General features: G+C 51.9%; 1 protein-coding gene across 1 annotated transcript in view; it reads left to right on the forward strand.

The window, feature by feature from the left end:
• LOC137313106 (GTP-binding protein 2-like) overlaps positions 1 to 23252 on the forward strand; it is a 41663-nt gene extending 18411 nt beyond the window's left edge. Inside the window, 9 exon segments of the mRNA XM_067979357.1 lie at positions 1649 to 1690; positions 1692 to 1779; positions 1782 to 1823; positions 5520 to 5739; positions 10424 to 10559; positions 14477 to 14535; positions 18799 to 18970; positions 19469 to 19633; positions 21837 to 23252. Of these exon segments, the coding sequence (XP_067835458.1) occupies positions 1649 to 1690; positions 1692 to 1779; positions 1782 to 1823; positions 5520 to 5739; positions 10424 to 10559; positions 14477 to 14535; positions 18799 to 18970; positions 19469 to 19633; positions 21837 to 21986 (1074 nt within the window). The 3' untranslated portion in view covers positions 21987 to 23252.
• Positions 23253 to 25627: the final 2375 nt, after the last annotated feature.

Consider the following 25627-nt stretch of genomic DNA (forward strand, 5'->3'; position numbering starts at 1 on the left):
GTCCTATCTTCCCCCCCTCCCCCATCATTGACCTGTGCTGGGTTATGGGTCCTATCTTCCCCCCTCCCCCATCATTGACCTGTGCTGGGTTATGGGTCCTATCTTCCCCCCTCCCCCGATCATTGACCTGTGCTGGGTTATGGGTCCTATCTTCCCCCCTCCCCCTAATCAGTGACCTGTGCTGGGTTACTGGTCCTATCTTCCCCCCCTCCCCCATCATTGACCTGTGCTGGGTTACTGGTCCTATCCTTCCCCCCCTCCCCCATCAGTGACCTGTGCTGGGTTATGGGTCCGATCTTCCCCCCTCCCCCATCATTGACCTGTGCTGGGTTACGGGTCCTATCTTCCCCCCACCCTAATCATTGACCTGTGCTGGGTTACGGGTCCTATCTTCCCCCCTCCCCCATCATTGACCTGTGCTGGGTTACGGGTCCTATCTTCCCCCCTCCCCCCATCATTGACCTGTGCTGGGTTACGGGTCCTATCTTCCCCCCCTCCCCCCATCAGTGACCTGTGCTGGGTTACTGGTCCTATCTTCCCCCCCTCCCCCATCATTGAACCTGTGCTGGGTTACGGGGTCCTATCTTCCCCCACCCTAATCATTGACCTGTGCTGGGTTACGGGTCCTATCTTCCCCCTCCCCCTAATCAGTGACCTGTGCTGGGTTATGGGTCCTATCTTCCCCCCCTCCCCCTAATCATTGACCTGTGCTGGGTTATGGGTCCTATCTTCCCCCCCCTCCCCCTAATCATTGACCTGTGCTGGGTTACGGGTCCTATCTTCCCCCCTCCCCCATCATTGACCTGTGCTGGGTTACGGGTCCTATCTTCCCCCCCCCTCCCCCTAATCATTGACCTGTGCTGGGTTACGGGTCCTATCTTCCCCCCTCCCCCATCATTGACCTGTGCTGGGTTACGGGTCCTATCTTCCCCCCCTCCCCCTAATCATTGACCTGTGCTGGGTTACGGGTCCTATCTTCCCCCCTCCCCCATCATTGACCTGTGCTGGGTTACGGGTCCTATCTTCCCCCACCCTAATCATTGACCTGTGCTGGGTTACGGGTCCTATCTTCCCCCCTCCCCCATCATTGACCTGTGCTGGGTTACGGGTCCTATCTTCCCCCCTCCCCCATCATTGACCTGTGCTGGGTTACTGGTCCTATCTTCCCCCCTCCCCCATCAGTGACCTGTGCTGGGTTATGGGTCCTATCTTCCCCCCTCCCCCATCATTGACCTGTGCTGGGTTATGGGTCCTATCTTCCCCCCTCCCCCCATCATTGACCTGTGCTGGGTTATGGGTCCCTATCCTTCCACCTCCCCCATCAGTGACCTGTGCTGAATTACTGTTACTGGTTGCAAACTAAGTGCTCGTTGTTCATCTGTCAACTTTGACATTGAGTGTAGTTGGGCTACTTGACTGTGGGCGGCATCACTGTTGAGGACCCTGGATCGTGATTGGGATTTCCTCCTCCCAGGTGACGAGCTCCTGCTGCCACCTGTTTGAGATCAGCTAACTGAGCACAGCCTGGAAATCGATCCTGGGACCTTCGGGTCTGTGTGGCTCACCTCCTCGCTCAATACATTTTCCGAGTCTGGTCACACTGACAGTTCAGTCCTTTCTTAACGTGCTTCTTGTGCCTTACTTTAAGGTGGTAAATTACAGCGATTCCCGAACAGCAGAGGTCATCTGTCGAAAGTGCCTCTAAAATGATAACCTTCATTGACCTGGCAGGACACCACAAGTACTTAAAGACCACCATTTTTGGCCTCACGAGCTACTGCCGGACTTTGCAATGCTAGTTGTCAGTGCCAATACTGGCATAGGTATGTGTGCAGTAAGTGGCGGTGATACTGGGGCATTGGGAGAGGGGCCCGCAGGGAGTCGCAGTGATACTGGGGCATTGGGAGAGGGGCCCGCAGAGAGCGGCGGTGATACTGGGGCATTGGGAGAGGGGCCCGCAGAGAGTGGCGGTGATACTGGGGCATTGGGAGAGGGGCCCGCAGAGAGTAGCGGTAAAAGTGGGACATTGGGAGAGGGGCCCGCAGAGAGTGGCGGTGATACTGGGACATTGGGAGAGGGGCCCCGCAGAGAGTGGCGGTGATACTGGGAGAGGGGCCCGCAGGGAGTGGCCGTGATACTGGGGCATTGGGAGTGCGACCCACAGAGAGTGGCGGTTGATACTGGGGCATTGGGAGAGGGGCCCGCAGAGAGTGGCGGTGATACTGGGGCATTGGGAGAGGGGCCCGCAGAGAGTGGCGGTGATACTGGGGCATTGGGAGAGGGGCCCGCAGAGAGTGGCGGTGATACTGGGGCATTGGGAGAGGGGCCCGCAGAGAGTGGCGGGTGATACTGGGGCATTGGGAGAGGGGCCCGCAGAGAACGGCGGTGATACTGGACATTGGGAGAGGGGCCCGCAGGGAGTGGCGGTGATACTGGGGCATTGGGAGAGGGGCCCGCAGGGAGTGGCGGTGATACTGGGGCATTGGGAGAGGGGCCCGCAGGGAGTGGCGGTGATACTGGGGCATTGGGAGAGGGGCCCGCAGGGAGTGGCGGTGATACTGGGGCATTGGGAGAGGGGCCCGCAGAGAGCGGCGGTGATACTGGGGCATTGGGAGAGGGGCCCGCAGGGAGTCGCGGTAAAAGTGGGACATTGGGAGAGGGGCCCGCAGGGAGTGGCGGTGATACTGGGGCATTGGGAGAGGGGCCCACAGAGAGTGGCGGTGATACTGGGACATTGGGAGAGGGGCCCGCAGAGAGTGGCCGTGATACTGGGAGAGGGGCCCGCAGGGAGTGGCCGTGATACTGGGGCATTGGGAGTGCGACCCACAGAGAGTGGCGGTGATACTGGGGCATTGGGAGAGGGGCCCGCAGAGAACGGCGGTGGATACTGGGACATTGGGAGAGGGGCCCCGCAGAGAGTGGCGGTGATACTGGGAGAGGGGCCCGCAGGGAGTGGCGGTAAAAGTGGGACATTGGGAGAGGGGCCCGCAGGGGAGTCGAGGTAAAAGTGGGGACATTGGGAGAGGGGCACGCAGGGAGTGGCGGTGATACTGGGACATTGGGAGAGGGGCCCGCAGGGAGTGGCGGTGATACTGGGGCATTGGGAGAGGGGCCGGCAGGGAGTGGCGGTGATACTGGGGCATTGGGAGAGGGGCCCGCAGAGAGCGGCGGTGATACTGGGGCATTGGGAGAGGGGCCCGCAGGGAGCGGCGGTGATACTGGGGCATTGGGAGAGGGGCCCGCAGGGAGTGGCGGTGATACTGGGGCATTGGGAGAGGGGCCCGCAGAGAGCGGCGGTGATACTGGGGCATTGGGAGAGGGGCCCGCAGAGAGTGGCGGTGATACTGGGAGAGGGGCCCGCAGGGAGTGGCGGTGATACTGGGGCATTGGGAGAGGGGCCCGCAGGGAGTCGCGGTAAAAGTGGGACATTGGGAGAGGGGCCCGCAGAGAGTGGCGGTGATACTGGGGCATTGGGAGAGGGGCCCACAGAGAGTGGCCGTGATACTGGGGCATTGGGAGAGGGGCCCGCAGAGAGTGGCCGTGATACTGGGGCATTGGGAGAGGGGCCCGCAGAGAGTGGCGGTGATACTGGGGCATTGGGAGAGGGGCCCGCAGAGAGTGGCCGTGATACTGGGGCATTGGGAGAGGGGCCCGCAGGGAGTGGCGGTGATACTGGGACATTGGGAGAGGGGCCCGCAGAGAGTGGCGGTGATACTGGGAGAGGGGCCCGCAGAGAGTGGCGGTGATACTGGGAGAGGGGCCCGCAGGGAGTAGCGGTGATACTGGGACATTGGGAGAGGGGCCCGCAGAGAGTGGCGGTGATACTGGGGCATTGGGAGAGGGGCCCACAGAGAGTGGCGGTGATACTGGGGCATTGGGAGAGGGGCCCGCAGAGAGTGGCGGTGATACTGGGGCATTGGGAGAGGGGCCCACAGAGAGCGGCGGTGATACTGGGGCATTGGGAGAGGGGCCCGCAGAGAGTGGCGGTGATACTGGGAGAGGGGCCCGCAGAGAGTGGCGGTGATATTGGGACATTGGGAGAGGGGCCCGCAGAGAGTGGCGGTGATACTGGGAGAGGGGCCCGCTGGGAGTGGCCGTGATACTGGGGCATTGGGAGAGGGGCCCACAGAGAGTGGCGGTGATACTGGGGCATTGGGAGAGGGGCCCGCAGAGAGCGGCGGTGATACTGGGGCATTGGGAGAGGGGCCCGCAGAGAGCGGCGGTGATACTGGGGCATTGGGAGAGGGGCCCGCAGAGAGCGGCGGTGATACTGGGGCATTGGGAGAGGGGCCCGCAGAGAGTGGCGGTGATATTGGGACATTGGGAGAGGGGCCCGCAGGGAGTAGCGGTAAAAGTGGGACATTGGGAGAGGGGCCCGCAGAGAGTGGCGGTGGTACTGGGGCATTGGGAGAGGGGCCCGCAGGGAGTGGCGGTGATACTGGGGCATTGGGAGAGGGGCCCGCAGGGAGTAGCGGTAAAAGTGGGACATTGGGAGAGGGGCCCGCAGGGAGTGGCCGTGATACTGGGGCATTGGGAGTGCGACCCACAGAGAGTGGCGGTGATACTGGGGCATTGGGAGAGGGGCCCGCAGAGAGTGGCGGTGATACTGGGGCAGTGGGAGAGGGGCCCGCAGAGAGCGGCGGTGATACTGGGGCATTGGGAGAGGGGCCCGCAGAGAGCGGCGGTGATACTGGGGCATTGGGAGAGGGGCCCGCAGAGAGCGGCGGTGATACTGGGGCATTGGGAGAGGGGCCCGCAGAGAGTGGCGGTGATACTGGGAGAGGGGCCCGCAGAGAGCGGCGGTGATACTGGGGCATTGGGAGAGGGGCCCGCAGAGAGCGGCGGTGATACTGGGGCATTGGGAGAGGGGCCCGCAGAGAGCGGCGGTGATACTGGGGCATTGGGAGAGGGGCCCGCAGAGAGCGGCGGTGATACTGGGGCATTGGGAGTGCGACCCACAGGTGTGGGCAGGGGTACTGCTGGAGTTCAACCAGCTAAAGCTGCACAGAGCACTGTTCCCACTGCTTCTCCACCCCATCCATTTGGGCATCGGCATATAAGGTTATGTGGAGCCAAATGGGAAGACCCCAATGACTGGTCTCCCCCTCCAGGTCCCATTGCTGAGGCAGGCTGGCTGGTCAGTCTGTAATGGTGCCCTGGAGTACTGCAGAACAGGCTGGCTCAGGGATCAGACTAGGGCCAGACTGGATCAACGGTTCCAATCTCCCATTGCCAGTCTATCAGCTTGGAGCTTACTCCGTCCCAGAGATCCTGCTGGCCTCTTCATTTCCTCTCCCCAGGGAGAATAGTCACTACTTTAAGGAGCTCTTGTGTTGGGCCATTGGTCAGGTCAGAGCATCTCCTGTGTCTCCTGACTCCACTAGCGTCCTTGTGATGAGTATGGTAACGCTATGTGCTGCACGGTTTGAACACTATAACGCTGAGCTCCCACCGGCGAGGTCTGAATATGAACCTCATCTGGCGGCTTTGACCCTCTCTGTCATCTCGTGTGTTTACAGCCGGCACGACACGGGAGCACCTGGGCTTGGCCATGGCTCTGAAGGTCCCCTTCTTCATTGTGATCAGTAAAGTGGACCTGTGCACAAAGGCCACCATCGATCGCACCGTCAAACAGCTGGAGATGGTCCTGAAACAGCCGGGCTGTAACAAGGTCCCACTGCTGGTGTCGAGCAGTGATGATGCTGTAACAGCCGCTCAGCAGTTTGCACAGTCTCCAAGGTAAGAAATTGCTCCATGTTGCGCTGAGTGTCGATCGCAGGAAGACCAGTAACCTCCCCGGGACTCTCGGCTCTGTATGAAGGGTTTGCGTTTCTCGGGTTATCTGAGTGCTTTACTTCATCTTCATTGTCGTTAGTTTTTCTATGTTTGTGTTCCTGTTTTATTTTTGTTTCCTGGTACCTGTTCCGAAATGTGGCCGTGATGTCTACATACTGTGCGCGGTTCCAGTCTCCATATTATGTAAAGGATATAGAGGCACTGGAGAAGGTGCAAAAAGATTCACAAGGATACCACCAGAAACGAAAGGATATACTTATCAGGAAAGGCTAAACAGGCTGGGGCTCTTTTCTCCAGAAAAGAGAAGGCTGAGAGCTGACCTGATAGAGGTCTTTAAGATTATGAAACAGTTTGATAGGGTAGAGGTAGAGAAGATGTTTCCACTTGTGGGGGAGACGAGAACTAGGGACATAAATATAAGATAGTCACTAATAAATCCAATAGGGAATTCAGGAGAAACTTCTTTACCCAGAGAGTGGTGAGAATGTGGGACTCACTCCCACAAGGCGAATGAGTTGAGGTGAATAACACAGATACATTTAAGGGGAAGCTAGATAAACACACGAGGGAGAAAGGAATAGAAGGATATGTTGGGGTGAGATGAAGGAGGGAGGGAGGAGGCTCGTGAGGAGCATAAATACCAGCATGGAGCTGTTGGGCCGAATGGACTGTTTCTGTGCTGTACATTGTGTGTAATTCTATGTATTCTGCCCTGTTCGATGCTATGCCTCTCTGGTACCCGATGACCATTCTTCATACGTGAGCACAGGCACTGATGGTTGCACAGTTATTGGATCATGGGGTGCTGGGGGGGGGGATCAGCCTATTCTTGCCCAACAGCAAATCCGCTGTCAAGCAAGAGTCATTGGATAGTCCCCCTCTCTTCCCCCACCAGCTCAAGAGTGCTGAGACCAATCCCAGCACCCAGGAGTACCAAGATCGGCTAAACCTCAGAGCAGAAGTCAAACTGCAAGGTCCTTATTGAGGTGTGTGGCTCAGAGTGTGTCAGGAAGGGACAGAGCCTACAAACGTAAGAGTGCACGAGCAAATGGGGCCGGGGTAGGAAAGAATGGTAAAAAGACAAAATTAAAGATTCTTTATCTGAATGTGCGCACCATTCCTAACCAGACAGATGAATTGACGGCACAAATAGAAACAAATGGGTCTGATCTCGTGGCCATTACAGAGACGTGGTTGCAGGGTGACCAAGGTTGGGAGCTAAATATTCAGAGTTATTTAACATTTCGGAAGGACACGAAAAAAGGTAAAGGTGGTGGGGTAGCTCCGTTAATAAAGGATGAAATTGGTATAATAGTGAGAAATGATCTTGGCTCAGAAGATCAAGATGACGAATCAATTTGGGTGGAGGTAAGAAATAGCAAGGGAAAGAAATCACTGGTGGGAGTAGTATATAGGCCCCCTAACAGTAGCTACACTGTAGGGCAAAATATTAATCAGGAAATAAGGGGGGCTTGTAAAAAAGGTAATGCAATGATCATGGGCGATTTTAACTTTCACATAGATTGGACAAATCAAATTGGCAAAAATAGCCCTGAGGAGGAGTTCATAGAGTGTATTAGGGACTGTTTCTTAGACCAATACGTCAGGAAACCAACCAGGGAACAGGCCATTTTGGATCTGGTAATGGGTAACGAAACAGGATTAATTAATGATCTCAAAGTAAAGGATCCCCTGGGAAACAGTGATCATAACATGATAGAATTTCACATCCAGTTTGAGGAGTGAGGATCTTGGGTCTGAAACTACTGTATTAAACTTAAATAAGGGCAATTATAAAGGAATGAGGGTGGAATTGGCTAAAGTGGACTGGGTAAACAGATTAGATGGTACGATGGTGGATAAGCAGTGGCAAACATTTAAAAAGATATTTTATGACTCACAACAAAAATATATCCCTGTGAGGAGGAAAAACTCCAAAAATGGGTGAACCAACCATGGCTAACTAAGGAAGTCAAGGATGGTATCAGGTTAAAAGAAAAAGCTTACAACATGGCAAAGATTACTGGTAAGCCCGAAGATTGGGAAAACTTTAAAAACCAGCAAAGGATGACTAAAAGAATAATAAAGAGGGAGAAAATAAATTATGAGAGTAAACTAGCAAGAAATATAAAAACTGACAGTAAAAGCTTCTACAAGTATATAAAAAGGAAGAGGGTAGCTAAAGTAAACATTGGTCCCTTAGAGGATGAGACTGGGGAAATAATAATAGAAAACAAGGAAATGGCAGAGGAATTGAACAGATATTTTGTATCTGTCTTCACAGTAGAAAACACTAATAATATACCAATAATAGTAGAAAATCAAGGGGCAAAGGGGAGGGAGGAACTAAAAACAATCACTGTCACTAGAGAAAAAGTACTAGGTAAACTAATGGGTCTAAAGGCTGACAAGTTCCCTGGACCTGATGGCTTGCATCCGAGGGTCTTAAAGGAAGTGGCTACAGAGATAGTGGATGCATTGGTTGTAATCTTCCAGAATTCACTTGATTCTGGAAAGGTCCCAGCAAATTGGAAAACTGCAAACGTAACCCCCCTATTCAAGAAGGGAGTGAGACAGAAAGTAGGTAACTATAGACCAGTTAGCCTAACATCTGTCATTGGGAAAATGCTAGAATCCATTATTAAGGAAGTAGTAGCAGGACATTTGGAGACTTATAATACAATCAAGGAGAGTCAACATGGTTTTATGAAGGGGAAATCATGTCTGACAAATTTATTAGAGTTCTTTGAGGAAGTAACGGGCAGGGTGGATAAAGGGGAACCAATGGATGCAGTATATTTGGATTTCCAAAAGGCATTCGATAAGGTGCCACATAAAAGATTACTGCACAAGATAAGAGCTCATGGTGTTGGGGGTAATATACTGGCATGGATAGAGGATTGGCTAACTAACAGAAAACAAAGAGCCAGGATAAAAGGGTCATTTTCAAAATGGCAATCTGTAACTAGTGGGGTGCCGCAGGGCTCAGTGCTGGGGCCTCAACTATTTACAATATATATCAATGACTTGGATGAAGGAAGAGAGTGTCTTGTAGCCAAATTTGCTGATGATACAAAGATAGGTGGAAAAGCAAGTTGTGATGAGGACACAAAGTGTCTGCAAAGGGATATTGACAGGTTAAGCGAATGGGCAAAGATTTGGCAGATGGAATATAATGTGGGAAAATGTGAAGTCATCCACTTTGGGAGGAAAAATAAAAAAGCAAAATATTATTTGAATGGAGAAATATTACAAAATGCTGCGGTACAGAGGGATCTGGGTGTCCTCGTACATGAAACACAAAAAGTCAACATACAGGTGCAGCAGGTAATCCGAAGGCAAACGGAATATTGGCCTTTATTTCTAGGGGGATGCAGTATAAAAGCAGGGAAGTCATGCTCCAACTGTACAGGGTGCTGGTGAGACCACACCTGGAGTACTGCGGACAGTTCAGGTGCCCTTATTTAAGGAAGGACATACTTGCATTGGAGGCAGTTCAGAGAAGGTTCACTAGGTTGATTCCGGGTATGGAAGCGTTGTCTTATGAGGAAAGATTGAACAGGTTGGGTCTATACTCATTGGAGTTTCGAAGAATAAGAGGAGATCTTATTGAAACATACAAGATTCTGAGGGGACTCGATAGGGTAGATGCTGAGAGGATGTTACCCCTCATGGGGGAATCTAAAACTAAGGGGGCATAGTCTCAGAATAAGGGGTCGCCCGTTTAAGACGGAAATGAGGAGGAATTTCTTCTCCCAGAGGGTTGTGAATCTTTGGAATTCTTTACCCCAAAAAGCTGTGGAGGCTGAGTCATTGAATACATTCAAGGCTGAGTTAGACAAATTTTTGATCAGCGAGGGAGTCAAAGGATATGGGGGAAAGGGCGGGAAAGTGGAGTTGAGGTAAAAATCAGATCAGCCATGATCTCATTAAATGGCGGACCAGGCTGGAGGGGCCGAATGGCCTTCTCCTGCTCCTATCTCTTATGGTCTGATGACACACCGAGCAATCCAGCAAGCTTCGAAATCACTCAAAACCCAGGTGTGGAGGTACACGAATCTGTGAAGGGCCAGGCCTTCGAGAGGATGCAGAGGAGATTTACCAGAATGGTGCCAGGAATGAGGGACTTCAGTCAAGTGGAGAAACTGAGATTGTTCTCCTTGGAGCAGAGAAGGAGATTTAATTGAGGTGTTCAAAATCATGAGGGGTTTGATGGAGTAAATAAGGAGAAACTGTTTCTGGTGCCAGAAGTTGCGGGTAATCAGAGGACACAGATTTACGGTGATCGGCAAAAGAGCCAGAGGGGAGATGAGGAAACATGTTTTTACTCAGTGAGTTGTTCTAATCTGGAATGCGCAGCCTGAAAGGGAGTTGGAAGCAGATTCAGTAATAACTTTCAAAAGGAAATTGGAGAAATACTTGAAGGGAAACATTTGCAGATTAATGGGGAAAGAGCAGGGGAATGGGACTGATTGGATAGCTCTTTCAAAGAGCCGGCACAGGCACGATGGGCAGAATGGCCGCCTTCTGTGCTGTATCATTCTATGCCTTCTGGTTTCAATAGGGAGAGGGGAGTGTTGCCAGGTTTGCAGCCTGTGTTCGTAATGCCCCTGTTTGTTCTGTTTAGCATCACTCCGATCTTTACCTTGTCCAGTGTGAGTGGGGTTAACTTGGACTTGCTGAAGGTTTTCCTCAATGTGTTGCCCCCACTGACCAACAGTAAGGAGCAGGAGGAGCTGATGCAGCAACTGACCGAGTTTCAGGTAAAGTCACCACGTTGAAGGAAAGGACTTGCATTTCTATAGCGCCTTTCACACTCTCGGTGTCCCAGCCAAGGAAGGACTTTTTGAAGGGTAGTCACTGTTGTAATCGAGGAGACCACTTTGCACATAACAAGGTCCCACAAACAGCAGTGAGATAAATGACCAGATTACCTGTTTTAGTGATGTTGGTTGACCAGGACACTGGGGAGAATTCCCCTGCTCTTTAAATGGTACCACGGGGTCTTTTACATCCACCTCAGAGGGCAGATGGGGCCTCGGTTTAACGTCTCATCCGAAAGACGACCCCTCGGACAGCGCAGCGCTCCCTCAGCGCTGCCCCCTCGGACAGCGCAGCGCTCCCTCAGCGCTGCCCCCTCGGACAGCGCAGCGCTCCCTCAGCGCTGCCCCCTCAGCGCTGCCCCCTCGGACAGCGCAGCGCTCCCTCAGCGCTGCCCCCTCGGACAGCGCAGCGCTCCCTCAGCGCTGCCCCCTCGGACAGCGCAGCGCTCCCTCAGCGCTGCCCCCTCGGACAGCGCAGCGCTCCCTCAGCGCTGCCCCCTCGGACAGCGCAGCGCTCCCTCAGCGCTGCCCCCTCGGACAGCGCAGCGCTCCCTCAGCGCTGCCCCCTCGGACAGCGCAGCGCTCCCTCAGCGCTGCCCCCTCGGACAGCGCAGCGCTCCCTCAGCGCTGCCCCCTCGGACAGCGCAGCGCTCCCTCAGCGCTGCCCCCTCGGACAGCGCAGCGCTCCCTCAGCGCTGCCCCCTCAGCGCTGCCCCCTCGGACAACGCAGCGCTCCCTCAGCGCTGCCAGTGAAGTGTCGGCCTGTATTGTGAGCTCAAGTGCCTGGGACATGGGCTTCTTCAGTATTGTCATGGGCATTGGCTGGATAGATCCCATTGGGTTCTGTTCTTATTCTGCTGTTAAGCTCCTGTCTGAAGTAGTGTATCTGCTTGCAGGTCTGTCCTGCTTTTACTGACAATCAATGCTGCTTCCAGTTGTGTGCGCTCTGTTCCCTCTCCCTGGCCGCTGTCTGAGGCTGAACCAGAGTCTTTGCAAACCCCGTGTCCTATTTGACCCTTAGCTGAGCTTCTGACCCCCTATCTGCTCCATGACCAAGACCACCGACTTCCACCTCCATAACATCGCCCGTCTCCGCCCCTGCCTCAGTTCATCTGCAACTGAAACCCTCATCCATACCTTTGTTACCACGAGTCTTGACTATTCCAATGCTCTCCTGGCTGTGCTCCTATCTTCCACTCTCCGTAAACTTGAGCTCATCCAAAACTATGCTGCCCGTATCCTAACACGCACCAAGTCCCATTCTCCCATCTCGCTGACCTACATTGGCTCCCGGTCCGGGAATGCCTTGATTTTAAAATTCTCAACCTTGTGTTCAGATCCCTCTATGGCCTTCCCCCTCTCCCTCTCCCTATCTCTGTAACCTCCTCCGGCCCTAAAACCCTCCAAGATCTCTGCGCTCCTCCAATTCTGGCCTCTTGTGCATTCCCAATTTCCATCGCTCCACTATTGGCGGCCGTGCCTTCAGCTGCTCTGGAATTCCCTCCCTAAACCTCTCCGCCTCTCTACCTCTCTCTCCTCCTTTAAGACTCTACTTAAAACCTATCTCTTTGACCAAGCTTTTGGTCACCTGTCCTGATATCTCCATATGTGGCTCGGTGTGAAATTTTGTTTGATCGTTCCTGTGAAGTGCCTTGGGATATTTTTACTATGTTAAAGGTGCTATATAAATGCAAGTTGTTCTTGTTGCATCGCTGATACTGTATCTATGTGATGAGAAAGCACAGTGAAGTAAAGCTCCCTCCACAGTGACCCATTAAACATTCCCAGAGTAAATCCCACTCAAAGCTGTCCCATCAAACACTCCGATTGGTAGGTGGAATTGAGTGATATGGGTGGGAGGTGGTTTGGTGGGATTGAGGGGTATGGGGAGCAGGTGGTAGTTGGGGTTTGGGAGATATGGGGAGTAGGTGGGTAGGTGCAATTGGGAAATATGGGGTGTCGGTGGGAAATGGGAAATATGGTGAGCAGCTGGCAAGGTGGGATTGGGAGATGTGGGGGGCAAGGTGGGATTGGGAGATGCGGGGGGCAAGGTGGGATTGGGAGATGCGGGGGGCAAGGTGGGATTGGGAGATGCGGGGGGCAAGGTGGGATTGGGAGATGCGGGGGGCAAGGTGGGATTGGGAGATGCGGGGGGCAAGGTGGGATTGGGAGATGCGGGGGGCAAGGTGGGATTGGGAGATGCGGGGGGCAAGGTGGGATTGGGAGATGCGGGGGGAAAGGTGGGATTGGGAGATGCTGGGGGGCGAGGTGGGATTGGGAGATGCGGGGGGCGAGGTGGGATTGGGAGATGCGGGGGGCGAGGTGGGAATGGGAGATGCGGGGGGCAAGGTGGGAATGGGAGATGCGGGGGGCGAAGGTGGGATTGGGAGATGCGGGGTGGAAGGTGGGATTGGGAGATGCGGGGGGCGAGGTGGGATTGGGAGATGCGGGGGGTGAGGTGGGATTGGGAGATGGGGCGAAGGTGGGATTGGGAGGTGGTGGGCAAGGTGGGATTGGGAGATGCGGGGGGCAAGGTGGGATTGGGAGATGCGGGGGGCGAAGGTGGGATTGGGAGGTGGTGGGGGGGGGAAGGTGGGATTGGGAGGTGGTGGGGGGGGGCGAGGTGGGATTGGGAGATGCGGGGGGCAAGGTGGGATTGGGAGATGCGGGGGGCGAAGGTGGGATTGGGAGGTGGTGGGGGGGGGAAGGTGGGATTGGGAGGTGGTGGGGGGGGCGAGGTGGGATTGGGAGATGCGGGGTGGGGGGGAAGGTGTGGGATTGGGAGATGCGGGGTGGGGGGGAAGGTGTGGGATTGGGAGATGCGGGGTGGGGGGGAAGGTGTGGGATTGGGAGATGCGGGGTGGGGGGGAAGGTGTGGGATTGGGAGATGCGGGGTGGGGGGGAAGGTGTGGGATTGGGAGATGCGGGGTGGGGGGGAAGGTGTGGGATTGGGAGATATGGGGAGTAGGTGGGATTGGGAGATCATAGAATCATAGAAGTTACAACATGGAAACAGGCCCTTCGGCCCAACATGTCCATGTCGCCCAGTTTATACCACTAAGCTAGTCCCAATTGCCTGCACTTGGCCCATATCCCTCTATACCCATCTTACCCATGTAACTGTCCAAATGCTTTTTAAAAGACAAAATTGTACCCGCCTCTACTACTGCCTCTGGCAGCTCGTTCCAGACACTCACCACCCTTTGAGTGAAAAAATTGCCCCTCTGGACCCTTTTGTATCTCTCCCCTCTCACCTTAAATCTATGCCCCCTCGTTATAGACTCTCCCACCTTTGGGAAAAGATTTTGACTATCTGCCTTATCTATGCCCCTCATTATTTTATAGACTTCTATAAGATCACCCCTTAACCTCCTACTCTCCAGGGAAAAAAGTCCTAGTCTGTCTAACCTCTCCCTATATGTCAAACCATCAAGTCCCGGTAGCATCCTGGTAAATCTTTTCTGCACTCTTTCTAGTTTAATAATATCCTTTCTATAATAGGGTGACCAGAACTGTACACAGTACTCCAATTGTGGCCTCACCAATGCCCTGTACAACTTCAACAAGACATCCCAACTCCTGCATTCAATGTTCTGACCAATGAAACCAAGCATGCCGAATGCCTTCTTCACCACCCTATCCACCTGTGACTCCACTTTCAAGGAGCTATGAACCTGTACTCCTAGATCTCTTTGTTCTATAACTCTCCCCGGGGAGTAGGTGGGATTGGGAGATACGGGGAGTAGCTGGGTAGGTGGGATTGACTTGTTGTAAAGTGATGGGCTTTTTGGAATTTATGGCTCCCTCGAGTTCCTAATGATCTTATGTTCTAATGTGTTACGTTTCCCTTGCTCCAGGTTGATGAAATCTACTCTGTACCTGATGTAGGGACAGTTGTTGGTGGAACTTTGTACAGGTAAGGATAAAAACTCTTCTGTACACAATGTTCCTCTGCGTACAGCCCTTGCCCCTGTTCAGGTTGCATTTGGCTCCTGTGTTCCACACTCTACAAGCGTAATGCCCTTTCCCCGCTGTACAGAGACAACACCTCAGGGTGTTAAATTATGAGGACAGGTTGCATAAACTTGGCTTGTATTCCCTTGTGTATAGAAGGTTGAGGGGCGATCTAATTGAGGCATTTAAGATGGGGTGGATAGAGAGAAACTATTTCCTCTGGTGGGGGGAGTCCAGAACGAGGGGACATAACCTTAAAATTAGAGCCGGGCCGTTCAGGGGTGATGTCAGGAAGCACTTCTTCACACAAAGGGGAGTGGGAATCTGGAACTCTGTCCCCCAAAAAAGCTGTGGATGCTGGGGGTCAGTTGGAGCTTTCAGGACTGAGATCGACACCATTGAGTCGCTTAATTTGGCAGGGGAATGGGCACCAGGATGTAGCATTGGAAAGGAGAAAGAAGGTGCACAAAGGATTGGGAGAGACAGATAGCACTAGAGTAGGTGGGATCAGACTAAGGGAGAATACGAGAAGATCAAAGATAGGAGCAAATCTGCAGGGAAATTACAGCGAGTTGCAAGAAATATAGAGTCGTGATAATGGGGGACTTCATCTATCTTAATATAGGCTGGGATAATAATAGTGTAAAGGGCAAAAAAGGGCAGGAATTTCTGAAGTGTGATTAGGAGAACTTTCTTGACCAGTACATTTCCGGCCCAACGAGGAAGAAGAGGCTGCCAAAGTCACTGGATACGGGATGCGCTAAAAATTGATAGAGGAGGTACAAGAAAGACTGGCTGTACTTAAAGTAGATAAGTCACCTGGAATCATAGAAAAACTACGGCACAGAAAGAGGCCATTTGGCCCATCGTGTCCGTGCCAGCCGAAAACAAGCCACCCAGCCCAATCCCACTTTCCAGCACTTGATCGGTAGCCTTGTAGGTTATGGCACTTCAGGTGCACATCCTTTTTAAATGCGTTGAGGGTTTCTGCCTCTCCCACCCTCTCAGCCAGTGAGTTCCAGACCCCCACCACCCTCTGGGTGAAAAGATTTTCCTCGGCTCCCCTCTAATCCTTCTACCAATCACTTTAAACCTATGCCCCCTGGTCACTGACCCCTCTGCTAAGGGAAATAGGTCCTTCCTATCCACTCTATCAAGGCCCCTCATAATTTTATATACCTCAATTAAATCTCCCCTCAGCCTCCTCTGTTCCAAAGAAAACAACCCCAGCCGATCCAATCTTTCCTCATAGCTAAAATTCTCCAGTCCTGGCAACATCCTCGTAAATCTCCTCTGCACCCTCTCTAGTGCAATCACATCCTTCCTGTAATGTGGTGACCAGAACTGTACACAGTACTCAAGCTGTGGTCTAACTAGTGTTTTATACAGTTCCAGCATAACATCCCTGCTCTTATATCCTGTGCCTCGGCTAGTAAAGGAAAGTATGTCTTATTAACCACCTTATCTACCTGTCCTGCTACCTTCAGGGATCTGTGGACATGCACTCCAAGGTCCCTCACTTCCTCTACACCTCCCAGTATCCTCCCATTTATTATGTATTCCCTTGCCTTGTTTGCTCTCCCCAAATGCATTACCTCACACTTCTCTGGATTGAAATCCATTTGCCACTTTTCTGCCCACCTGACCAGTCCATTGATATCTTCCTGCAGTCCACAGCTTTCCTCCTCACTATCAACCACACGGCCAATTTTTATATCATCTGCAAACTTCTTAATCATGCTCCCTACATTTAAGTCCAAATCATTAATATATACCACAAAAAGCAAGGGACCTAATACTGAGCCCTGTGGTACCCCACTGGAAACAGCCTTTCAGTCACAAAAACACCCGTCAACCATTACACTTTGCTTCCTGCCACTGAGCCAATTTTGAATCCAATTTGCCACTTTCCCTTGGATCCCATGGGCTTGTACTTTTTTGACCAATCTGCCATGTGGGACCTTGTCAAAAGCCTTGCTAAAATCCATGTAGCCTACATCAAATACCCTCACCGATCCTCCTTGTCACCTCCTCAAAAAATTCAATCAAGTTAGTCAGACACGACCTCCCCTTAACAAATCCATGCTGACTGTCCTTGATTAGTCCGTGCCTTTCTAAATGACAGTTTATCCTGTCCCTCAGAATTGATTTCAATAATTTGCCCACCACCGAGGTTAGACTGACTGGCCTGTAATTACTTGGTCTATCCCTCGCTCCCTTTTTAAACAACGGTATAATGTTAGCAGTCCTCCAATCCTCTGGCACCATGCCTGTATCCAGTGAGGATTGGAAAATGATGGTCAGAGCCTCCGCTATTTCCTCCCTTGCTTCTTTTAACAGCCTGGGATACATTTCATCCGGGCCTGGTGATTTATCAACTTTCAAAGATGCCGGGTCTGGATAGGATGCATCCTAGGTTGCTGGGGGAAGTCAGGGTGGAAATTGCGGAGATAATCTTCCAATCCTCCTTAGATACGGGGGTGGTGCGAGAGGACTGGAGAATTGCAAATGTTACACCCCTGTTCAAAAAAGGGTGTAAGGATAAACCCAGCAACTACAGGCCAGTCAGTTTAACCTCAGTGGTGGGGAAACTTTTAGAAATGATACCTTTCTATAATTTCCCTGCAGATTTGCTCCTCTCTATCCTTCCTGCTCGTTGGTGGCCTATAGAATACACCCAGTAGTGTAATGGCACCTCTATTGTTTCTTAACTCGAATCAAATAGATTCTGTCCTTGATCCCTCCAGGGCATCCTCTCTCTCTCTCTCTCTCTCTAGCACTGCAATATTCTCCTTAATACTGCACCCCCCTCTCCTTTCTTTCATTCCCTATCCTTTATTAATAGTCACTTGGACAAGTGTGGATTAATAAAAGAAAGCCAGCACAGATTTGTTAAAGGCAAATTGTGTTTAACTAACTTGATTGAGTTTTCTAATGTGATAACAGAGAGGGTCGATGAGGGCAATGCGGTTTATGTGTATATGGACTTTCAAAAGGCGTTTGATAAAGTTTCATAATAGGCTTGTCAGCAAAATTGAAGCCCATGGAATAAAAGGGGCAGTGGCAGCATGGATACTAAATTGGCTAAGTGACAGGAAACAGAGTAGTGGTGAACGGTTGTTTTTTGGACTGGAGGGAGGTGTACAGTGGTGTTCCCCAGGGGTCGGTGCTGGGACCACTGCTTTTTTTGATATATATTAATGACTTGGACTTGGGTGCACAGGGCACAATTTCAAAATTTGCAGATGACACAAAACTTGGAAGGGTAGTGAACAGTGAGGCGGATAGTGATAGACTTCAAGAGGATATAGACAGGCTGGTGGCATGGGCGGACACGTGGCAGATGAAATTTAACGCAGAGAAGTGCGAAGTGACACGTTTTGGCAGGAAGAACGAGGAGAGGCAATATAAACTAGAGGGTACGGTACAGGAACAGAGAGATCTGGGGATATATGTGCACAAATCGTTGAAGGTGGCAGAATAGGTTGAGAAAGTGGTTAAAAAAGCATACGGGATCCTGGACTTTATAAATAGAGGCAGAGAGTACAAAAGCAAGGAAGTTATGTTGAAACTTAATAAAACTCTGGTTCGGCCACAACTGGAGTATTGTGTGCAGTTCTGGGCACCGCACTTTAGGAAAGATGTGAAGGCCTTAGAGAAGGTGCAGAAGAGATTTCCTAGAATGATTACAGGGATGAGGGACTTTAGTTACGTGGATAGACTGGAGAAGCTGGGGTTGTTCTCCTTGGAACAGAGACGGTTGCGAGGAGATTTGATCGAGGTGTTCAAAATCATGAAGGGTCCAGACAGAGTAGATAGAGAGAAACTGTTCCCATTGGTGGAAGGGTCAAGGACCAGAGGACACAGATTTAAGGTGATTGGCAAAAGAACCAAAGGTGACATGAGGAAAAACATTTTTACCCAGCGAGAGGTTAGGATCTGGAATGCACTGCCCGAGGGGGTGGTGGAGGCAGATTCAATCATGGCCTTCAAAAGGGAACTGGATAAGAACTGGAAACGAAAAAATGTGCAGGGCTACAGGGAAAGAGCCGGTGCAGACTCGATTGTCCGAATGGCCTCCTTCTGTGCTGTAACCATTCTGTGATTCATCAGTTTAAAGACTGAGCTTGGATTGTCCCCCCACCCTCTAAAAGCCTGGTGTTTAAAGAGCGGGCACTCAATTCTTTACCCAACACATTTGATTTCTTTTTCTCTCACTCCCCAGTGGTATTTGCAGAGAGGGCGAACAGCTGGTGGTGGGCCCCATGGACAACGGCGAGTTCCTGCCTCTGAAAGTGTGCAGCATCCAGAGAAACCGCTCCACCTGTCGAGTGCTGAGAGCAGGGCAGGCTGCCACCCTGGCCCTGGGGAACTTCGACAGGGTCCTGCTCCGTAAGGTGGGTGTGCAGCTCAACCCAGGCGCGCCTCTGGAACAGACACCAAGCAGGGCAGAGCAGGGGACAATGGCACCAGGGCGTGCACCCTATCTTAAAGTCACGCATTCTGTTGAATAATTTTGCAACAGAGAAGTAAGGCGGGTAGATGGAGTTAAGATACAGATCACCGTGACCTAATTGAATGGCGGAGCAGGCTCGATGGGCTCAAAGGCCTTCTCCTGTCCCTATGTATCAGGCTCGATGGGCTGAATGGCGTCCTCCTGTCCCGACATATCAGGCTCGATGGGCTGAATGGCCTCCGACTGTCGCTATGTAACAGGCTCAGGGCTGAATGGTCTCCATCTGTCCCGATGTACAGGTTCAGGGAGCTGAATGGTCTCCTCTTGACCCTGTGCAACAGGCCTCCTGTACGAATCCTACTTTTGCACCCCTCCCCTTTATGCTGCCAGTACTGTGTGTGTAAAGTGTGGATTGTGACCCTCTCTCTCTCTGACCCAGGGGATGGTGATGGTGAGTCTCGAGATGCATCCGACCGTTGGCTCCGTATTCGAATCGGAAATCGTATTGCTTTTCCACGCAAAGACCTTCCGGAAGGGATTCCAGGTCACGGTGCATGTTGGCAATGTTCGACAGACGGCAATTGTGGAGCTGATCCACGGAAAGGTGGGTGTCTGGTGTCTGACAGGCTAACATTCAAAAATGGTCATTTCACAGCAGTAGAGTGTACTGACCCTGTATTGTGGTGTAGACTTGTACCCGAGTGTACTGACCCTGTATTGTGTAGACTTGTACCCGAGTGTACTGACCCTGTATTGTGTAGACTTGTACCCGAGTGTACTGACCCTGTATTGTGTAGACTTGTACCCGAGTGTACTGACCCTGTATTGTGTGGACTTGTACCCGAGTGTACTGACCCTGTATTGTGTGGACTTGTACCCGAGTGTACTGACCCTGTATTGTGTAGACTTGTACCCGAGTGTACTGACCCTGTATTGTGTAGACTTGTACCCGAGTGTACTGACCCTGTATTGTGTAGACTTGTACCAGAGTGTACTGACCCTGTATTGTGTAGACTTGTACCCGAGTGTACTGACCCTGTATTGTGTAGACTTGTACCTGAGTGTACTGACCCTGTATTGTGTGGACTTGTACCCGAGTGTACTGACCCTGTATTGTGTAGACTTGTACCAGAGTGTACTGACCCTGTATTGTGTAGACTTGTACCCGAGTGTACTGACCCTGTATTGTGTAGACTTGTACCCGAGTGTACTGACCCTGTATTGTGTGGACTTGTACCCGAGTGTACTGACCCTGTATTGTGTGGACTTGTACCCGAGTGTACTGACTCTGTATTGTGTAGACTTGTACCCGAGTGTACTGACCCTGTATTGTGTAGACTTGTACCCGAGTGTACTGACCCTGTATTGTGTGGACTTGTACCCGAGTGTACTGACCCTGTATTGTGTAGACTTGTACCCGAGTGTACTGACCCTGTATTGTGTAGACTTGTACCCGAGTGTACTGACCCTGTATTGTGTAGACTTGAACCCGAGTGTACTGACTCTGTATTGTGTAGACTTGTACCCGAGTGTACTGACCCTGTATTGTGGTGTAGACTTGTACCCGAGTGTACTGACCCTGTATTGTGTAGACTTGTACCCGAGTGTACTGACCCTGTATTGTGTGGACTTGTACCCGAGTGTACTGACCCTGTATTGTGTAGACTTGTACCCGAGTGTACTGACCCTGTATTGTGTGGACTTGTACCCGAGTGTACTGACCCTGTATTGTGTAGACTTGTACCCGAGTGTACTGACTCTGTATTGTGTAGACTTGTACCCGAGTGTACTGACCCTGTATTGTGTGGACTTGTACCCGAGTGTACTGACTCTGTATTGTGTAGACTTGTACCCGAGTGTACTGACTCTGTATTGTGTAGACTTGTACCCGAGTGTACTGACCCTGTATTGTGTAGACTTGTACCCGAGTGTACTGACTCTGTATTGTGTAGACTTGTACCCGAGTGTACTGACCCTGTATTGTGTAGACTTGTACCCGAGTGTACTGACCCTGTATTGTGTAGACTTGTACCCGAGTGTACTGACCCTGTATTGTGTAGACTTGTACCCGAGTGTACTGACCCTGTATTGTGTAGACTTGTACCCGAGTGTACTGACCCTGTATTGTGTAGACTTGTACCCGAGTGTACTGACCCTGTATTGTGTAGACTTGTACCCGAGTGTACTGACTCTGTATTGTGTAGACTTGTACCCGAGTGTACTGACCCTGTATTGTGTGGACTTGTACCCGAGTGTACTGACCCTGTATTGTGTAGATTTGTACCCGAGTGTACTGACTCTGTATTGTGTAGACTTGTACCCGAGTGTACTGACTCTGTATTGTGTAGACTTGTACCCGAGTGCACTGACCCTGTATTGTGTAGACTTGTACCCGAGTGTACTGACTCTGTATTGTGTAGACTTGTACCCGAGTGTACTGACTCTGTATTGTGTAGACTTGTACCCGAGTGTACTGACCCTGTATTGTGTGGACTTGTACCCGAGTGTACTGACTCTGTATTGTGTAGACTTGTACCCGAGTGTACTGACTCTGTATTGTGTAGACTTGTACCCGAGTGTACTGACTCTGTATTGTGTAGACTTGTACCCGAGTGTACTGACCCTGTATTGTGTAGACTTGTACCCGAGTGTACTGACTCTGTATTGTGTAGACTTGTACCCGAGTGTACTGACCCTGTATTGTGTAGACTTGTACCCGAGTGTACTGACTCTGTATTGTGGTGTGGACTTGTACCCGAGTGGACTGACCCTGTGTTTTACCTGATTTGATGCTCTGATGGTTTCAGGAGGAGTTGCGGACCGGGGAGAAAGCTGTTGTCCGTTTCCGTTTTATTAAACACCCCGAGTACCTGAAAGTGGGGGCCAAGCTGTTATTCCGCGAAGGAGTGACAAAAGGGATCGGTCACGTCACCAAGGTTTTATCTGAGCTGCAGTGATGAGAGCCTGTGAAATGGAGAAGGGGACCAACTCCCCTTTGAAGAGATCCTCGGATCATCGTCACAGTGCTGTGTTGGGGAGCCCAACACAGGCTTCTTCAGGAAGGACTGTCAGCGACTCGAGAATCTGGGCATCCAACAGGAGAGATCCGCCTGCCTCACCGCACTGAGCATGTACCACGACCTCTACTCAACACATTCAACCCCCATTAAAGATCAAAACTAACCTGCACCAAACCTCGTCACCCTTCATTGCCTGTCTCACCAGGAAGTCTTTCTCTCTCTCTCTCTCTGTCAATCTCTCCCTCTCCGTGTCGCGCGCGCGCTCTCTCCCTCTCCGTGTCGCGCGCGCGCTCTCTCCCTCTCCGTGTCGCGCGCGCGCTCTCTCCCTCTCCGTGTCGCGCGCGCGCTCTCTCCCTCTCCGTGTCGCGCGCGCGCTCTCTCCCTCTCCGTGTCGCGCGCGCGCTCTCTCCCTCTCCGTGTCGCGCGCGCGCTCTCTCCCTCTCCGTGTCGCGCGCGCGCTCTCTCCCTCTCCGTGTCGCGCGCGCGCTCTCTCCCTCTCCGTGTCGCGCGCGCGCTCTCTCCCTCTCCGTGTCGCGCGCGCGCTCTCTCCCTCTCCGTGTCGCGCGCGCGCTCTCTCCCTCTCCGTGTCGCGCGCGCGCTCTCTCCCTCTCCGTGTCGCGCGCGCGCTCTCTCCCTCTCCGTGTCGCGCGCGCGCTCTCTCCCTCTCCGTGTCGCGCGCGCGCTCTCTCCCTCTCCGTGTCGCGCGCGCGCTCTCTCCCTCTCCGTGTCGCGCGCGGAGTGTTTGATGGGACAGTGCAGAGGGAGCTTTACTCTGTATCTGAGTGTTCCTGATCAGTGTCCAGTGACCCCTGCTGGATCGTGGCGTAGTGTTGGAATGAGGTGAAGATGGGATCAGGCTCTCTGCTGTGTGTGGCCTTTGTGAGCAGTGAAGATTGGCAGTTTGGAAAGGGACAGGAGGCCTGTCGATACCTGTGGGACAGTGAACCCAGCTTAAGGTAGCACCAGGAGGGGAGACACTGAATAATGTGTATCAGGTTTGGTGTTTGTGAAATGTGTATGATTTGCAGTGTCCTGTCCCTTAGGTTGGGGAATGGCTGCTTCACTCAAACAAACACCTGCCATTTTAGCCCACTGGCTGTGTTTAGTAATGTGTGATATGGGACTGTTCATGTACATTGTTTCTGTATATAAAAGATGTACAGAGATATTTGTTTTAAATAAATAAAATTTTAATTGACTGTTTATCTCTGCTGTTCCCTAAATTACATGTTGCGTCCATTCCTGCCTGTGGAAATCGCTCGGGAATTGTTGCCTGTAACTAAGGTTGGAACTGAGCTCTGCCCCCAGCTCCCCACTATCCTGACCCTGGGCCCATCATTCAAGTGGCCATATGGGAGTTTCCATCCCGGGCTGCTCAGAACGGAGACAGGTCGATGGTTGGCCTCCCTGTACCATCAGCATAGTAACCTGCTGGGCTGCGCACAGCCCAAGGAGCCAGGAGTCTGTGTCCAAACCATGCACCAACTCACCTCGGCCTCCCCGTAACACTCTTGGAGCAAGTGTTCAGGGAGGGAAGTATTGGGAGGTCCAGTCCAGCCTCTTGAGCCCGATTAGCCCTCGCACTTCCATCCAATGTTAAGGGTATTTCTCACACGCTCACTCATCCCTGCCCCGGGCAGAATTCCTGGGATCTGGGCGTTGCTGGCAAGGCCAGTATTTACGACCCATTCCTCACTGCCCTGCTGTTTTGGGTCGTCTTAAACCGCTGCAGTCCCTGTGGTGAATGCGTTGTTATTCATTGTCGCACGTTCGATATGACCGAGTGTCTCGCTGGGCCACCTCAGAGGGCAGTTAAGAATCAATGGCGTTGGTGTGGGGACTGGAGTCACATATGCCAGTTGGGTTTTTATGACAATCCGACAGCTTCACGCTCACTCTGACTGAGACTGGCTTTTTATTAACAGATTCTTTAAACTGAATTCAACTTCTCAAACTGCCTGGATGGGATTTGATTATTAGTCCAGTAACATAACCACCACACTGTACTCCTTTGAGAACAAATTGATTTAACCCAGAGAGAGAGAGAGAGAGTGAGAGTGAGAATCAGGGACTGGTTTAACCCAGAGAATTGTAAACAATTTTACAACACCAAGTTATAGTCCAACAAATTTATTTTAAATTCCACAAGCTTTCGGAGGCTTCCTCCTTCCTCACCATTCACCTGAGGAAGGAGGAAGCCTCCGAAAGCTTGTGGAATTTAAAATAAATTTGTTGGACTATAACTTGGTGTTGTAAAATTGTTTACAAAAAAGGAGAGAGAAGGAAGACAGTCCATGACCCGTTATATTAAAAACAGATAACTTTTTTTCACTGGTGGGGTAACGTGTAGCGTGACATGAACCCAAGATCCCAGTTGAGGCCGTCCTCATGGGTGCGGAACTTGGCTATCAATTTCTGCTCGACGATTTTGCGTTGTCGTGTGTCTCGAAGGCCGCCTTGGAGTACGCTTACCCGAAGGTCGGTGGCTGAATGTCCATGACTGCTGAAGTGTTCCCCGACTGGGAGAGAACCCTCCTGTTTGGCGATTGTTGCGCGGTGTCCGTTCATCCGTTGTCGCAGTGTCTGCATGGTCTCGGCAATGTACCATGCTCTGGGGCATCCTTTCCTGCAACGTATGAGGTAGACAACGTTGGCCAAGTCACAGGAGTATGAACCGTGTACCTGGTGGGTGGTGTCCTCTCGTGTGATGGTGGTATCTGTGTCGATGATCTGGCATGTCTTGCAGAGGTTACCGTGGCAGGGTTGTGTGGTGTCGTGGACGCTGTTCTCCTGAAAGCTGGGTAATTTGCTGCGAATGATAGTCTGTTTGAGGTTGGGTGGCTGTTTGAAGGCGAGTAGTGGAGGTGTGGGGATGGCCATAGCGAGGTGTTTGTCGTCATTGATGACATGTTGAAGGCTGCGGAGAACATGGTGTAGTTTCTCCGCTCCGGGGAAGTACTGGACGACGAAGGGTACTCTGTTGGTTGCGTCCCGTGTTAGTCTTCTGAGGAGGTCTATGCGATTTTTCGCTGTGGCCCGTCGGAACTGTCGATCGATGAGTCGAGCATCATATCCCGTTCTTACCAGGGCGTCTTTCAGCGTCTGTAGGTGTCCATCGCGTTCCTCCTCGTCTGAGCAGACCCTGTGTATTCGCAGGGCCTGTCCATAGGGGATGGCCTCTTTGACGTGGTTAGGGTGGAAGCTGGAAAAGTAGAGCATCGTGAGGTTGTCCGTGGGCTTGCGGTAGAGTGAGGTGCTGAGGTGCCCGTCTTTGATGGAGATTCGTGTGTCCAAGAAAGAAACTGATTCTGAGGAGTAGTCCATGGTGAGCTTGATGGTGGGATGGAACTTGTTGATGTTATCGTGTAGTCTCTTTAGTGATTCCTCACTGTGGGTCCATAGAAAGAAAATGTCGTCTATGTATCTGGTGTCTTGTGTTGGTTGGAGGTCCTGTGCAGTGAAGAAGTCGTGCTCGAACTTGTGCATGAAAATGTTGGCGTATTGGGGTGCGAATTTGGTCCCCATGGCTGTTCCGTGTGTTTGGGTAAAGAACTGGTTATCGAAGGTGAAGACATTGT

This window comes from Heptranchias perlo, unplaced genomic scaffold (genome assembly GCF_035084215.1).
Source record: "Heptranchias perlo isolate sHepPer1 unplaced genomic scaffold, sHepPer1.hap1 HAP1_SCAFFOLD_441, whole genome shotgun sequence".
NCBI lineage: Eukaryota > Metazoa > Chordata > Chondrichthyes > Hexanchiformes > Hexanchidae > Heptranchias > Heptranchias perlo.